The sequence below is a fragment of the Podarcis melisellensis genome (assembly GCF_964234715.1).
Source record: "Podarcis melisellensis genome assembly, chromosome: 12".
In the NCBI taxonomy this organism is placed as follows: domain Eukaryota; kingdom Metazoa; phylum Chordata; class Lepidosauria; order Squamata; family Lacertidae; genus Podarcis; species Podarcis melisellensis.
In genome coordinates, this window is record NC_138544.1 from 39576381 (window position 1) to 39592593 (window position 16213).

The 16213-nt window shown below is 44.3% G+C and overlaps 1 protein-coding gene across 1 annotated transcript in view; it reads left to right on the top strand.

Annotated features, from left to right (window-relative positions):
* Positions 1-16213, top strand: part of GPR158 (G protein-coupled receptor 158) — a 118287-nt gene that overhangs the window by 80756 nt on the left and 21318 nt on the right. Inside the window, exon 6 of the mRNA XM_081931523.1 lies at positions 3704-3813. Coding sequence (XP_081787649.1) covers positions 3704-3813 — 110 coding nt within the window. The remainder of the gene's footprint in view (positions 1-3703; positions 3814-16213) is intronic.

Below are 16213 nucleotides of genomic sequence, written 5' to 3' on the forward strand. Positions count from 1 at the left end.
CACATTTTATCCCTGTGCGGTGGGTCAGGCTGAGAGAGGCAGTGTCTGCCCCAAACTCACCCAGGAGGCTATATGGGGATTTTTTTTTTTTAATATAAATATTTATTAAGGTTTTTTAATAAGAAAATACAATAATAATGAACATTATTGCTTTGTTTTAACAAAGTTTCATAATATTCTTAAGCTTCCTCACGCCTCCCGCTCCCATTTGCATCTTTAATAATTTTTGTCAAGCAAATTATCATCTTATTTCCAAATCTATGACCACATGCTTAAATATCAATTCTTAATCTATTTTAATGATGGCCAATTATTTATAACCAAGCATCCTTCTTAACATTCCACTAAATCACAATGTTTCTGCAGGTAAATCTTGAATTTCTTCCAATCTTCTTCAATCCTTTCTTCTCCCAGGTCTCGGATTCTGCCAGTCATCTCCGCCAGTTGCATATAGTCCATCAGTTGATGGGCTATATGGGGATTTGAATCCTGCTCTCCCAGGTCCTAGTCTTGCATTCTAAAAAATAAATAAACCTTGCTCTACATCTTTAACTCTTACTTTTACATAATACAATCATACTTGGAATGTATAATCTACTTTGGCCCATAAAACAGCTACTGCTAGAGTGATCTATTGGTCAGGACCAATATAGCTAGCCCAGGCTTCCTCAAACTTGGCCTCCAGATGTTTTGAGACTACAGTTCCCATCATCAATGACCACTGGCTCTGCTAGCTAAGGATCATGCTAGCTAAGGATCAGTCCCTCACCATGGGACTGAAACTGCCTTGGTCGCGCTGGTTGATTATCTCCGGCGGGCTAGGGACAAAGGTGAGAGCTGTTTCCTAGTTCTGCTGGATCTCTCAGCGGCCTTTGACACCATCGACCATAACATCCTTCTGGACCGTCTAGAGGGGCTGGGAGCTGGGGCACTGTTATACAGTGGTTCCGCTCCTTTCTCCTGGGCCGTGTCCAGAAAGTGGTGGTGGGGGATGAGTGTTCAGACCCCTGGGCTCTCACTTGTGGGGTGCCTCAGGGTTTCGTCCTCTCCCCCATGCTTTTTAATACCTATATGAAGCCACTGGGAGAGATCATCAGGGGGTTTGGACTGGGTGTTCATCAGTATGCAGATGACACCCAGCTCTACCTCTCCTTTAAATCAGAACCAGTGAAGGCGGTGAAGGTCCTGTGTGAGTGCCTGGAGGTGGTTGGAGGATAGATGGCGGCTAACAGATTGAGGTTGAATCCTGACAAGACAGAAGTACTGTTTTTGGGGGACAGGAGGCGGGTGGGTGTGGGGGATTCCCTGGTCTTGAATGCGGTAACGTGCCCCTGAAGGACCAGGTGCACAGCCTGGGAGTCATTTTGGACTCACAGCTGTCCATGGAGGCACAGGTCAAATCTGTGTCCAGGGCAGCTGTCTACCAGCTCCACCTGGTACGCAGGCTAAGACCCTACCTGCCCGCGAACTGTCTCGCCAGAGTGGTGCATGCTCTAGTTATCTCATGCTTGGACTACTGCAACGCGCTCTACGTGGGGCTACCTTTGAAGGTGACCCGGAAACTGCAATTAATCCAGAATGCGGCAGCTAGACTGGTGACTGGGAGCTGCCGCCGGACCACATAACACCGGTTCTGAGAGATCTGCATCGGCTCCCAGTATGTTTCTGAGCACGATTCAAAGTGTTGGTGCTGACCTTTAAAGCCCTAAACGGCCTCGGTCCTGTATACCTGAAGGAGCGTCTCCACCCCCATCGTTCAGCCTGGACACTGAGATCCAGCACTGAGGGCCTTCTGGCGGTTCCCTCATTGTGAGAAGTGAGGCTACAGGGAACCAGACAGAGGGCCTTCTCGGTAGTGGCGCCCGCCCTGTGGAACGCTCTCCCATCAGATGTCAAAGAGATAAACAATTACCTGACATTCAGAAGACATCTTAAGGCAGCCCTGTTCAGGGAAGTTTTTAATATGTAACGCTGTACTGTTTTTAACACTTGATTGGGAGCCGCCCAGAGTGGCTGGGGAAACTCAGCCAGATGGGCGGGGTATAAATAAATTATTATTATTATTATTATTGGCCAAAATCATCTGGAGGGCCGAGTTTGAGGAAGCCTGAGCTAGTCCATCAAAATATGGACACCGGTTTTAATTTTTTTAAAAAGTGAAATACCTTTGTTAGAAAAATACAACTCTTGAGTATGAAGAGGTGAGTGCAGCTCAGGTGTGGGGAACCTGTGGTTCTCCAGGTGTTGCTGTACTCCAACTCCCGTCTTTCCTAGCCAGCATGGGCAATGGTCAGGGATGATGGGAGCTGTATCCAGCACACTTATGCAAGCTGAGTTCTGGTTTGGTTGATTGGTTCTTTCAGCCCAAGTTATTGGCTTGTTTGAGGAGTAAACCCTACACAAATCTGGAGCGGAGACCCTAAAATGGTTAGATGGCCTTTTATGCCTCCTTCTGAAGCTAAGCTGGTTCCAAACACATTGCTCTGCTTTACTCTGGGTGACATCAGTGAGGCCAAGGGTCTTGTCAGGGCCTCCATACTTACTGCTCCGGCTTGCGCCCCGAGGAAGTCACTTTGGTTCTGCTAGCTCATTGGTTTGAGTTACCCCTGGAGGCACGCTCTGTTATCCCTCAAGACAGACAGATGCCAACAACTTGAGAAGCTTTCCCTCTGCCTTGCCTGTCTTGCATTGCTCTGCCTTGCATTGTCTCTCAAACCCTTCCTTACTGAATTCAGCCTCCGCTGAGACATTGGTAACTTAACAGAGTTGTTAGCTGGGTCTGTACAGATCCCTGGTGGGGCCTCTTAACACATGGCTGCAGCAGGCTTTCCCCAGCAAAAGGAAAGAGAGTCATGCTTGGCTGTGGTTAAGCAGTCAGATCTGAGAAATCTGAGAAGCTCCAAAGCTTGGATTCGGGTGCTCCTGGCGAAGTAGAATGACCAGGTGAAAAAGAGGACAGGACTCCTGAACCTTCTGCAGTTGTACAGAACAGGGGATTTTGGCAGGCGTAATTGCATGACAAGCTGCACGTGCTGAAATTCATCTCTGCAGCTTTGAAAGGTGCAGGAGTCCTGACTTTTCCTTCACCTTGCCACCTTGCTGGAGAGCTTCCGGCCTAAGCAAATCAAAAATCCCAAGTAAGACTCTTTGTACTAAGAGCTTTTGTTCTTTATTGTTCCATTCAGAGGCAAATTCACTAACAGCGCAGCATCATGCTCCGTAGGGGAAATGAAAGGAAAGTGATGTGTAGTCTGAAAGCCAAAAAGCGATGATTAAAAATTATCAAGGAGGGGAGATGCTATGCTATAACTTTTCCTTCAAGACACTTTATTAAAACATTCATTTTTAGTTAAGCAGGCACATACCACTTAATTGAACCACTCTGGCAGCAAGTTTGTTTATTGCTATTATCTACACATCAGCATGGGTGCTTATTTCACGTTATAAATAGTGGGCTTTTATTTCTTCATTAAATGTTACCGTATAGTCAGCTGCAACTGAATGGGCTAGACTGCTCTTTACACTCCTTCAATTTAGGCTGCGAAAGATAAGTAAGCAGCAAACTCAGAAATCACTCAGGAACACTGGAAAAAGTGCAGCTCCCAGTGTCCAACCCTCGTTCTGTTTATGAACCAGGAAGGGCTTATGTGATTCACCTGAAGTTGCTACATATCTTCTGTATGTCTTTTGTTTTGCTTTATAGGTTATCATTTTGTACTTTGAGCCAAGCACATTTCGCTGTGTTCTCCTACGATGGGTTCGCCTTTTGGGATTTACTACTGTTTACGGAACTGCTACACTCAAGCTGCACAGGTACTACATATGTTATCATTCTTGTTTCTGGGTGAAGTGTAATTTCGTTTTGCGTGTGTGCGCGCGCGCATGTACAGAGGAGATTGCAGTGATGATCTGTGATTTTTATATTTTTTGGGGGGGGGCATGGAAAACAGACTTCAAAGTTTTCATCTGCCTTCGGAAGCCTATGCTTAATTTCCCCAGTAGTCTAGAAACCAATAGCACAATCTTAGCGATGGAGGGGAGTGCTTTGGCTGCGGTGGACTCTGCCCTAAGAGAAACTCCAGCTTGCTGTCACCAGTTTTCCCACCAGCAGAAACTCATAAAGCATTTAGGGGGCATTTTGGGATTGGGTGGGGATGCTGGAGGTTTTATATCCACAGGTTCCGAAGCCCTTCAGATCTCCTGAGTAGGGGTCTAATCCTTGGGTTTCTCCTTTGTACTGCCCTGGAATGGTGCAGGAGAAACAACTGTGTAAAAAATAATGCCTCCCCCTCCTCATCTGGCTGCTGCAGGCAGCAGTGCTTTTGATGTAACCGTGGATCCTTTGATCCAGACATAGGCAAACTCGGCCCTCCAGATGTTTTGGGACTACAACTCCCATCATCCCTAGCTAACAGGATGTGGTCAGGGATGATGGGAGTTGTAGTCCCAAAACATCTGAAGGGCCGAGTTTGCCTGTGCCTGCAGTTTGATCCATCTTGGGCAGGAACTGAATTGCTCCACAAGAATGTTTGTTTATGAGAGATATTTAATTATACACTGGACGAAACTATTGGAAAAGTTGCCCTTGGAGGAAATCCTTTAATACTGTACGTTCTGCAGTGATGTGGAAATTTCAGGAGCAGTAACAGTGCCTAATCCACTGGGAGTCAACTTTGCATTAATCCACCTGGCTGCTGTCAATAAATTCCCTGGTAAGATGTGATCGGCGATTAAAGCTTTATCTAGAAATGGTTGCCTAATAAGGCAATAATAATAATGATGATGATGCTATCAAGGTCCCATTTGAGCATAACCATGTCAATCTCATTTGAATGTTTCACAAAAGCTGGCCTCTTCTATGGGCTTTTGGAATACCGCTTACCTTTCTGTGTTGTGGAATGGGGCCAGCCTTGGTTTTGAATCTTCCAGCTGCAGGGAGATGTAACAGCCCTCTCCCCACAGCTGGAAAATTTGCCCTCTAAGGCAGGGGCAAATTCATGGAGAATATATCTGCCAATGGCTACCAGCCATGATGGTTGTGCTCTTCCTCCACTGTAGGCGGCCAGATGTCCCTGAGAGCCAGTGGCTGAGAATCAGAGGTAGGGCAAATATTGTTGTACTCAGGTCCTTCTAGCAGAGACATCTGGTTGGCCACTGTGAGAACATGATGCTGGACTGGATGGGCGATTGGCCAGATTTATTTTATTTACTAAATTTGTATACCGCCCTATACCCGCAGGGCTCAGAGTGGTTCACAAGATAAAAGCGCAATATAAAAGCACAAAATACACAATCATAAGAAAAAGAAAAACCAACCCAATACCCTCACAAACATTTTAAAAGGGCATTGGATGTCAATCAGCCAACGGCCTGGTTAAAGAGGAATGCTTTTGCCTGGCACCTAAAAGTGTATAATGAAGGTGCCAGGCAAACATTCCTGGGAGAGTATTCCACAAACAGGGAGCCACTGCAGAAAAGGCCCATTCTCATGTTGCCACCCTCCTCTCATGGAGGAGGCCTCAGAAGATGACCTCAGGTTCATATGGAAAGAGGTGGTCCTTGAGGTGGATCCAGCAGGGCTCCTCTGATGTTATTACAACACATTGCAGTAGTCCAAACTACAGGTTACTAGAGCATAGACAGCCAAAGCCAGGCTACCCCTGTCCAGAAAGTGCTACCATCTTTGAGCTACCAACTGTAGCTATCTAGCAGAAGGCACCTTGTGCCGCCGAGAGCGCTTGTGCCTTCAATGGCAGTGTTGTCTCCAACAGCGTCTGTAGGCTGGGCACCTGCTCCTTCATGGGGAGAATAATCCTATCCAAAACAGGATATATCCCACACTTCTGGACAGAGGAGCAACTCACAAACAGTGTCCCTGTCTTATTTTGATAGTATTTCAGTATGTTCTTTCAGTCCGGATTTTCCTGAATACTTCTTTTAATTGCAAACTGATGTGGGAATGGGGAGAACTGAATTTAAGACTGGAGAAATAATAAACCAAGAGGCATTGAAACGGGCAGCTTCATCCATCCTTAGCTGCAGCTTGACCCCGTGCCCAAACCACACTGTGTAAAAAAATAAATAAATCCCATCATTTCCACTGTGGATTATTTGTGCGCAGCTTGGAGTTGTACTGTTGCCCTCTCGTTCCATTTGTGCATTTGAAAACAGAACTACACAAATTATGTTTACTTTGGTAGTAATGCCTATACTTGCCACGCTATGATCTTTGCTGCTATATCACTTGTAGCATTCCAAGCAAAGAGAGCTGCCAGGCTTACATCAGGCTTCAAAGCAAGACTAAACGGTTTACAGAAGTGTTAATGGGATGTATCACTGCACAGCTTGAGGTCACTGGTTATGCTACAGAAGCAGCAGCTGAAGGCTTGGAGGCTTTTTGTGGGAGCCTGGGAAATGACAACGGAGCTCTGCTTTGGGCAGACATATGAAGTGGCTTGATGCTGGATTGGGGCCAGACATTGAGGACCTGATTGGACTTTGCATGATTTGTGTGTGCGCGCGTGCGTCCTCTTTTGTTGCTGCTATTCTTAAATTGCGGTTGGGCAAGGGAGCAACTTGATTCCATAGCATGTGGGGAGGGGAAATGTAACCCCTTTCCCCTGGTGCAATCCTGATCTGCATCAGGGCCCCCTGTACCACCTATTTGTCCCAGGATCCACCACAGCCACTGTTTGCTATTAGTGCTAATGACAATGATCCCCTTGGGGCAAACAGCAGCTGCTGCCTGCCCAGTGTGTGTTTGTCTGTCCAGATCAAGATCATGGTGGAGTCAAAGGATTAAATGCTTGTCTCCACCCACATCATGGTCTTGATCCAGAATGGATGCGAAACTCAAGATGAACAGCCAAAGGCCAGTCACATCTACTGTGGAATTCAGGGCACTCGTCCATTTAGCTCAGGGTTGTTGATTCTGACTGGAAGCTGCAGCAGCTGTTCAATCTCTCAGGAGAGATTTTCTTCAACCCTGCTCCTTTTTTACCTGGAGATTCTCAGGAACAACCTGAGGGCTTCACTGATGCAAAACATGTGCCCTGCCAATAACTTCTAGTCTGTTGATTGTTTTACTTGTTTACAGATCATAGCAACACACAGGCGAGTTGTATTTTTGTTGTCTCTTTGATGGGCTTGGCTCCTAAGGCTGCAGTCCTGTAATGCACAAACTTAGATGTAAATGCTAGGGAGCTACTTTTGAGTAGATATCTGTAGGATTGCACAGCTAGATAAGTGAAGATAAGGAAGTTCATGGAAATAAAGTTCTTCCTGATGTTTAGTCAGAATCTCCTTTCTTGTAATTTGAATCCAGTGGTTTGGGTCTTAGCCCTTAGAAGCAGTGGAAAACAAGTTTGCTCTGTGTTCCATGTGACAGCTCTTTTCAGGGGTCAGCAAACTTTTTCAGAAGGGGGCCGGTCCACTGTCCCTCAGACCTTATTGAGGCCGGACTATATTTTTTTTGGGGGGGGGGGAATGAACGATTCCTCTGCCTCACAAATAAGCCAGAGATGTAAAAACACCAGGCCCCACACACTGGCAGAGGAAGAGGAGTGCGGGGGGAGCCCACTGCCCCCGGCAGCATGATCCCCACGGCACCATTGCGGCTGCCCCCCCACTGGGCGCCCTGCCCCCAGGACGCACTCCCTGCCCCTGCGGGCGGTGCACCCCGCCCCCGCCTGCTCTCCGCCCCCGGTGCTGGAGCATGAAGCTCCGCCACTGGCCCCACAAATAACCCAGAGATGCATTTTAAAATAAAAGGACACATTCTACTCATGTAAAAACACGCTGATTCCCGGACTGTCCATGGGCTGGATTTAGAAGGTGATTGGGCCGGATCCAGCCCCCAGACCTTAGTTTGCCTATCCATGCTTTAGATATTTGAAGCTAATGCTATGGCTTTTTTTGCTGCTGCATCACACTGTTGTCTTCTATTAAAGCTTGCGGTCTATCAAGACCCCTAGATCCTTTCTGCTTGTACTGCTGTCAAGTCAGATGCCCCTCCCCTTAAAAAATCCTATATTTGTGCATCTGTTTATTCCTGCTTAAGTTCAGAAACTTACATATACACTTTTTGAAATGAAGCCTCTCCCTTTGGAATAAAAAAGGTGAACGAGGGTAGTATTCGGGAAATTGTAAATCTCCCTTATCCAATAGAAAAAGGATATGCACTTCTATTTGAAGCACAGAGTATAATTAAAGGAACTCATCTCCACTAGAGCTTGAAGTTAATCGATCTGTTTAAGTGACAATAATCAATAGCATGCATAATATATGCAGAGGTAAAGTCTGGTCTCATGCAGGAGCAACTCCACAGCTGGGTACCTTTTTGCTTGCAGAGCCTCTTGCCAAAGTGAGCTTAATCAGAGCAGAAAGAATCTTTCCTTCTGCCATAGCTTTTCAGAGGTTGGCAGTACATATTATTTTCCTATCAATTTACCTTTGTTTTTTGCCTTTTTGAAAGAAATGGGTCATTTCCATCTCCATCCCATAGGAATATTCCTTTAGCTGCCAGTCTTTCTCAGCAGTAAGTCTCACTGAACATACTTGGACCGCTTCGGTGTAAACGTGCCGCAGGATTGCAGTGTTCCAAAATGTCTTACAAGACTTTTCATGCAACAGGACATGCATAGAAGTTAGCTTTGTTGTTATATTGAGACCAACTTTTCACCAGGCTCATGAAAGCCCATTGGTCTTTTTGTGGTGAAAAGCTTGGCTTTAGTAATAAGTGGATATTATCTAATTAATTTACTTGGAAAACCCACTAGAAGAATTGCATAGTGTCATATTAAATGGCACTGTTAGTATTCTTCCAGCATGACTTCTCGAAGGTACCCCTGCCCGTACGGGCCAGTCGTGTCCGACTCTAGGGTTGTGCGCTCATCTCACTTAAGTGGCCGGGAGCCAGCACTGTCCGAAGACACTTCCGGTTCATGTGGCCAGCGTGACAGAGCTGCTCTGGCGAGCCAGCACCAGCGCAGCACACGGAAACGCCGTTTACCTTCCCGCTATAAAGCGGTACCTATTTATTTACTTGCACTTAGGGGTGCTTTCGAACTGCTAGGTGGGCAGGAGCTGGGACAGAAAGATGGGAGCTCACCCCGCCGCGGGGATTCGAACCACCGACCATACGATCGGCAAGTCCTAGGCACTGAGGTTTTACCCACAGCGCCACCCGCGTCCCGACGACTTCTCAAAGTGCCTACTAAATCAGAGAGGATTGGGGGGGGGGACTTTCTTGAAGCAATGGCTTTCATTTACTAGAGAAAACCCTTCCATATCAAAGCAGAAAAAGTGAATAAATTGGCAGCCAATAAGAACAAAAATAGGAAATATTTTTAAATTTATTTTGTGTTGCATGCATGGTACCCCCCAGCAGCCTTTTGTGTTGGGTGCCCACAACATTTTCTCAAAATTCAAGATGTGCCCACTTTGTTCAAAAAGGTTCACGATCCCTTTTTCTAAATCGTTTATTAGTTTTGGAGATTATTAGGAGCCTTCGCTATGCACAACTATACTACTGACTAAACATGCACAGCTAAGAAGGTGAATTTTATTTTTCGGCTCTGATACATTTTTAAAACATATCTGTGTTTTTGTTTTTTAAAAGAGAGTCAGTATAAAAATATATTTCCTGCATGTGAAAAAATTTGTCATGAAACTCCTGTTGGTTTTTAAACAGCAAAAGAAGTTATCTAGGGAGCAAGCACTGCCTGAATTTTGAACAGTGCCACATCTAATAGCTTTGTTCTCTCAAGCCTAGTCTGAACTGGCAGGTTGCTTGGTTCCACAAGGTTTTGTTATAAGAGGTGCAAATTCAGCTGAAACAGTTGACTCCAATTTGGACCCGGTGGTTTTAAAGGAAGTTTTGAATGCATTGTGCAGGAGAGGATTACTAGAGACCATGACTCAGATCTATTTTCATGTGCAAGCTTCCTGATAAATATTGACCTTGAAATCTTTTGTACTCCTTGTTCTGGAAAACTTTGATAAGGGAAAAAGTAGGCAAATGGCTGATGGGTGAGATAGTGATCTCTCAGTGCTTTTTAGAAGCAAATAATTAGCTTGCCCCAGCACCAATACAATATGAAGGATTTTATAATTGTTTAAGAAGAACACTGTGACAAAGACAGCGACCCATCTGTAATGTAGGGTGTCTTAATATTTAGATGTACACTTTGAAGGCATCCCACAAGATGTGACCTGCACAAGCTCCTGTCCGGGTGGACTTTGTCTGCGATTGTTTTGAAGGCCCTGCTGAGTTCAGCTCTGTCACAGCCCCATAACATCCCAAGGGCCACATTGCTCATTAGACAACTTTCTGGGGGCCACAGGCAGTGCCTGACAAGCTCATTTTTAAAAGCAACATGTTCTAGTTCTAGTCTATCCTGTCCAAAATGGAACTAATTTCAGTATGTCCTTTTACAGAATTAACTAGTTAAGTTCAAGTTCCTCCAAATGGAGATTTTAGTTTGTTAAGAAGTTTGTCCTTAGCAAATATAAAAATAAAATAAATCAGCATTCTTAATGTTACAAGCTGCTGTGCTAAAATATGGGGTCCGAAAGCAAATAAGGGGGCCACACACAAGTAATAAGATGTCTGACAGACGGAATGTCCACAGGTGAAGCTTTCCCTATGATAGTGTTTCCATACTAGAAAAGGCTTACCCTGTTTAATTTGTGCCAGACACACAACTGTTAAAGGCACAGTGCATCATTTACTGTGTTCCTGGACCTACGTTTATTGCTGTAAGATGCTCCTGTTGGAAGAGAGTGAATCTCCGCAGCAGGGAAGATGCCAAGTGCCCTTAGCAACAGCAGCACCTCCGTATCCACCTAATAAGCCTTATAATGTTGTTTTGCAAACAATTCAGATAGTGTATGTTGAATAATTGATGGGTGGCAGGGATTAATGGCTGCCCCCTCCCCCAAATAATTCTTCCATTTGATTCTGATGAAGCATGAAGCTAGATCTAATCCTGGAGATATCATCAGTTATTATTTGTATTGTCTGGAAGACTTCTTTGTTTTTTGTATAGCTGCTATAGCTTGCAGAGTTTATAACTGTAATTTGTAGTTTTGCATTTGATGCACATATACCCACATTTGCTTACATGCATAGTTGTTCAGCTTCAAATAATCATTCTTTTTGGCATCATTTCATTGTCACTTTGGTTCCTGAGACTTTGTTTTTCCTAGCCAAGAAAACAGTTTTCTATAGATTCCCTCAGGGCACATATGCGTGAGAGCTTTGGCTTCCTGTCCAGCACATTTATACAAAGCAAGGGACGTTACCTAATCTGGCAAAGAATAAAAATGTGCTGGCTCTCCCGTCAGCCCCATCTGCTGTGTAGATGGGTTGCAAATCAGCGTCAGCTGGTCTTGGAGCACACTTGGAACTATGGAAAGCAAATGACACTTAGCAAGTCTGTCCAGCTCTCTTAAAAAACCCTGGGCGGACAGGCAGACAGGTTCACAATCAGGTGGTAGAAAAGAGGCATATACCTAAAGCAGTGGGGACTAACCAGTTTTCCTCCAGATGTTGCTGAGCTACAACCCCTGTCATCTCTGACCATTGGTCATGCTGGCTGGAGCTGGTGGGCACTGTAGGGCCACAAGTTTAGCCACCTTCTTAGGTTCTTATCCTGCCACCTGCAGTGCATCATCCATCAGTAAGGTAAAGGTAAAGGACCCCTGACAGTTAAGTCCAGTCGCGAATGCTGTGGGGTTACGGTGCTCATCTCAAGAAGGACACTGACAAACTGGAAGGTGTCCAGAGGAGGCCAACCAAAATGGTCAAAGGCCTGGAAACGATGCCTTATGAGGAACGGCTAAGGGAGCTGGGCATGTTTAGCCTGGAGAAGAGGAGGTTAAGGGGTGATATGATAGCCATGTTCAAATATATAAAAGGATGTCACATAGAGGAGGGAGAAAGGTTGTTTTCTGCTGCTCCAGAGAAGCAGACATGGGGCAATGGATCCAAACTACAAGAAAGAAGATTCCACCTAAACATCAGGAAGAAATTCCTGACAGTAAGAGCTGTTCGACAGTGGAATTTGCTGCCAAGGAGTGTGGTGGAGTCTCCTTCTTTGGAGGTCTTTAAGCAGAGGCTTGACAACCATATGTCAGGAGTGCTCTGATGGTGTTTCCTGCTTGGCAGGGGGTTGGACTCGATGGCCCTTGTGGTCTCTTCCAACTATATGATTCTATGATTCTATGATCTCGCTTTACTGGCCAAGGGAGCCGGCATTTGTCTGCAGTTTTTCTGGGTCATGTGGCCAGCATGACTTAAGTCGCTTCTGGCGAAACCAGAGCAGTGCACGGAAACGCCGTTTACTTTCCCGCCGGAGCGGTACCTATTTATCTATTTGCACTTTGATGTGCTTTCGAACTGCTAGGTTGACAGGAGCTGGGACTGAGCAATGGGAGCTCACCCCATCGCAGGGATTTGAACCGCCGACCTTCCGTTCGGCAAGCCCTAGGCTCAGTGGTTTAGACAACACAGCACCAAAAATCCCCAAACCCGGTTCCATAGGTGACTCTGAGTCAACTCCCTGGGATAGTTTATTGTTGCACAGTGTGTCTAAATTTATTGTTGTACATTGTTTTAATTGTCTGTTTTAACCATATTTGCACATCAGTTTCTAATACTGTGAGTGTCCTCTATTTCAGAGGCTTCTACTCTGCAGCCTCTTACAGTTGTTTTAACTGCGAGTCTTCTAGTTCTTACACTCTTACAGTTGTTTTAACTGAATGTTTTTATTTGTTTTTAGTTTTTATCTGTTTTAATTATCAGGTTGTTTTTTTTATCCACTTAATATTCTATTCTCTGACTGCTGGTCTATGACTGTAATAAACTGATTGATTGATTAACACAGCGGTTTGACTTCATTCCCCGGAAGTGAACTCTCTCAACGCAGACAGATGCCAACAACAACGAACACATATAAATAAATAAGATAAATAAAATAAAATAAATCCTGCTGTTGGCACTGGAGATTTTTGGGCCTAGCTGGGCAAGGGAGCAAATTGATTTGGGCTGTGTAATTTTCAACTCCTCTGCTCTTTCCTTGACTCGCCCAAAGTTCAGGCTGGTGCAGTTCATCATTTTCTCTCTGACTGCAAGCCAAGGCCCCCAGTCAGAGCAGTGTGTGAGCACAGCCTGTTAGGAAGCCAAGTAACAGCAGAAAAGGAGGAGGAGGAGAAGGGAAAACACTGCCCTGGCCAATCTGTTCCCCTCTTTCCTGAGCCATCTTTCTCTCTCTCTCCTCCTTCAGACTGCCAAGCACAGCTAAGCAGCACGCGAACAAGCCCCACTGGGAAGGGAGACAAATAACAGGGAGGAGAAGGGAATGCACTGCCAAGCTGCCACGGCCCTTTCTAGTGATGGGGGAGAAATATGACTTAGTTCCCATATAAAGGTGAATGTACCCAACCCGCACCTTCCAAAACAAGGTGCGAACCAAAATACAACCATCCTTTGAACTTCTCCGAATTTTGCAAAGAAGTTCTCTAGTCAAGTAATGTGTTTAAAAAAACACATATATTAAAGTGTGCACATTGTGTGTGTGTAAATAACAGAGAAAAAGGTGTGTTAGGGAAGATTTTGCTTTGCAAAATTGTTTCCGCTGGGCAAGATTGCACGCACAAAAAAGTGTATATTTGGAGAAATTTGCACTGAAATGCTGGTGAATTTTCATTATGAAGTTAAGACTGAAAAAAGAGAATCTAAAAGATGTGGCACAGAAAGAAAAAGAGATGGGGATAGAGGAGGGGGAAAGCAAGCTCTGGTACCAGTTCTTAAAGTTATAGTTATGACATCCATTGGGGCTAGGAGCCATTCAAAGCCTTACTCTCCTGGCAGTTTCCTTTTCCTGCCCCACCACCTGGCTGGAATGGAAAGGTGTCAAGCCTTGCTTGCAGCACTCAGACTTCACCGTCTGTCTGCTTATTCAGGTACCAGTCAGACGCAGCCCTGCCTAGCTTCCCAGATCGCATGGGGCTCACCTCCTGCCCACCATAGAAACAAGTAAGCAGTAAGGTCAGGGTTATATAAGGGGGTAGCGATGATGACAACATCCAAAAGCCAGAAGAAAGATCCAAAATGCAGAATGTATTTTTTTAAAATAATATTTATTAAAGTTTCAAAAAGGTTACAAAAATGAGAAAGAAAAAATGAGGAAAAAAAGAGAAGAAAAAAGCAAAGGATACAAAATAAAGAAAAATGAAAAATAAAAAATAAAAGAGAAAACAATTAAAAATTAATCAGTCTTTCCATGTCTTGTCTTTCATTTGCTTATTTCCCTGACTTCCTCACACCTCCCTTTTTTGTATTCTAGTTCTATAGTTGTTTCAGCAAGTCCTTACCCTTTTTGCTTTTATCTTAATATTTTATCTTAATATATTGTAACTTTACATTTTCACCTGTTAACAATCCATTTTTACATACCCCTTAATAACATTATTGCTAAAACCACATAGCTTCATTCCAATATCCCTCTAACATTCCTTAATTTTACAGTGTTTCTATAAATAGTCTTTAAATTTCTTCCAGTCTTCTTCTACCGACTCTTCTCCCTGGTCTCGGATTCTGCCAGTCATTTCCGCCAGTTCCATGTAGTCCACAAAATGCAGAATGTATTGCGGCAGGGGAGGGGGGGAAATTTGTGGGAGTGAATAATTTACATTGTTGTAAATAGTAGGTGCGACTTTTCTTCCGGCTCAGCGGTTCGCTAGATTTTTATCTCAATTCTCCCAGGCTCTTTTGTTGATGACATGGGTAAGAAACAGGACACCCCGGTGTTCTAAAAATAATTGGTGTAACTGATATTTATTTGATCCTTACATACTGCACACTTTAGAGATACAGAATTCTGTAAAGATGCCCTTGGCTTTTATGGTATGTTTGTTTTCTCTGGTGCATGTAGGTAGCAGAAATAATTCAGTGCTATGGTGGGGTAACTGGGGTTTTTACCAATCATGCAGCGCTCTGCTCTTCCCCAAACACACATTTATGTGCTATTGGCAGGGCAGGTCCAAGACATTTTGCCGCCTGAGGCAACAGACAAAACGGTTTACACACACTCCAAACCCATGTCCTAAAAAACAGGAGTTGACTATTCATCACTGGCAAATGGACAGTGTCTTCCACAACATTTGAGGGCAGCAGACTGGCTTAGGGAGTCTAGAGCAGGCACACAGAGTTCTGTTCTCTCCCTGACCCTCAGAGTCTACCGCCTGAAGCGTTCACCTCACCCTGCCTAATGGTAGAGCCAGCCCTAGCCCTCTTAAGTACTGAGAAGCGGGGAAGGCTCTTTAATTTAAAGAGCCAGTTCACTAGAATGGTGGCTTGAAATACATTTCTTTGGCTGCCTTGATTTCATTGTGCTTGACTTGGTGCACATTGCTGCTTGCCAGCAGAAGCTGCTGGGAAGAGAGGAGTTCAGGGCAATTAAAATATATATATATCATTTTATAAGTTGGACCTCTATGTCCTTGTTTCTCAATTTGATCCTTTTACATGGTTTTGTATGTTTTGTGGTATTTTATGTATTGTGAGCTGCTGTTATTTTTTTACTGATTAGATTAGTAATTCTTTATTGTAATTTATTTGTTTGCAGGTGTTTAATTTTACTGATTACTATTAGATTTTAATGGATTATTGAAAATGGCTTTATTTGATACAAATCATTTATTTTAAAGCTATTGTGACTTTTTAAATATTGGATCAGATTGTTGCTATTAATGTTTGATGTTTTATTATGTTTTTATATGTGTTGGAGGCCATCCAGAGTGGCTGGGGCATCACAGCCCAGATGGGTGGGGTATAAATAAAAAAAATTATAATATTATTATTATTATTGCAATATTTTTAAAAATAAGAAGAAGACATTTTTTTAAGGAAGCTGCGTAGCAGGAGTGGCTAATCTGTGGCCCTCCAGAGATTAATGGATCACAGCTCCCATTGTCCCAAACTATTGACCTTGCCTTGGTGATGAGCATGGAGTTCATCAAAGCTCTGGAGTCCAACATAGCTTGATGGTACGGCACATGAAGATCTCAGTGATCGGGCAGGGGTATAAGGGATCGGGTGATCCTTAAGCTGTTCTGGACCCAAGTTGCCAAGTGCCTTGTAAATTATGGCAAGCACCTTGAATCTGAGCCGGCGATTGTATTGTGATGTTGTGTCTATTTGATTGCACAG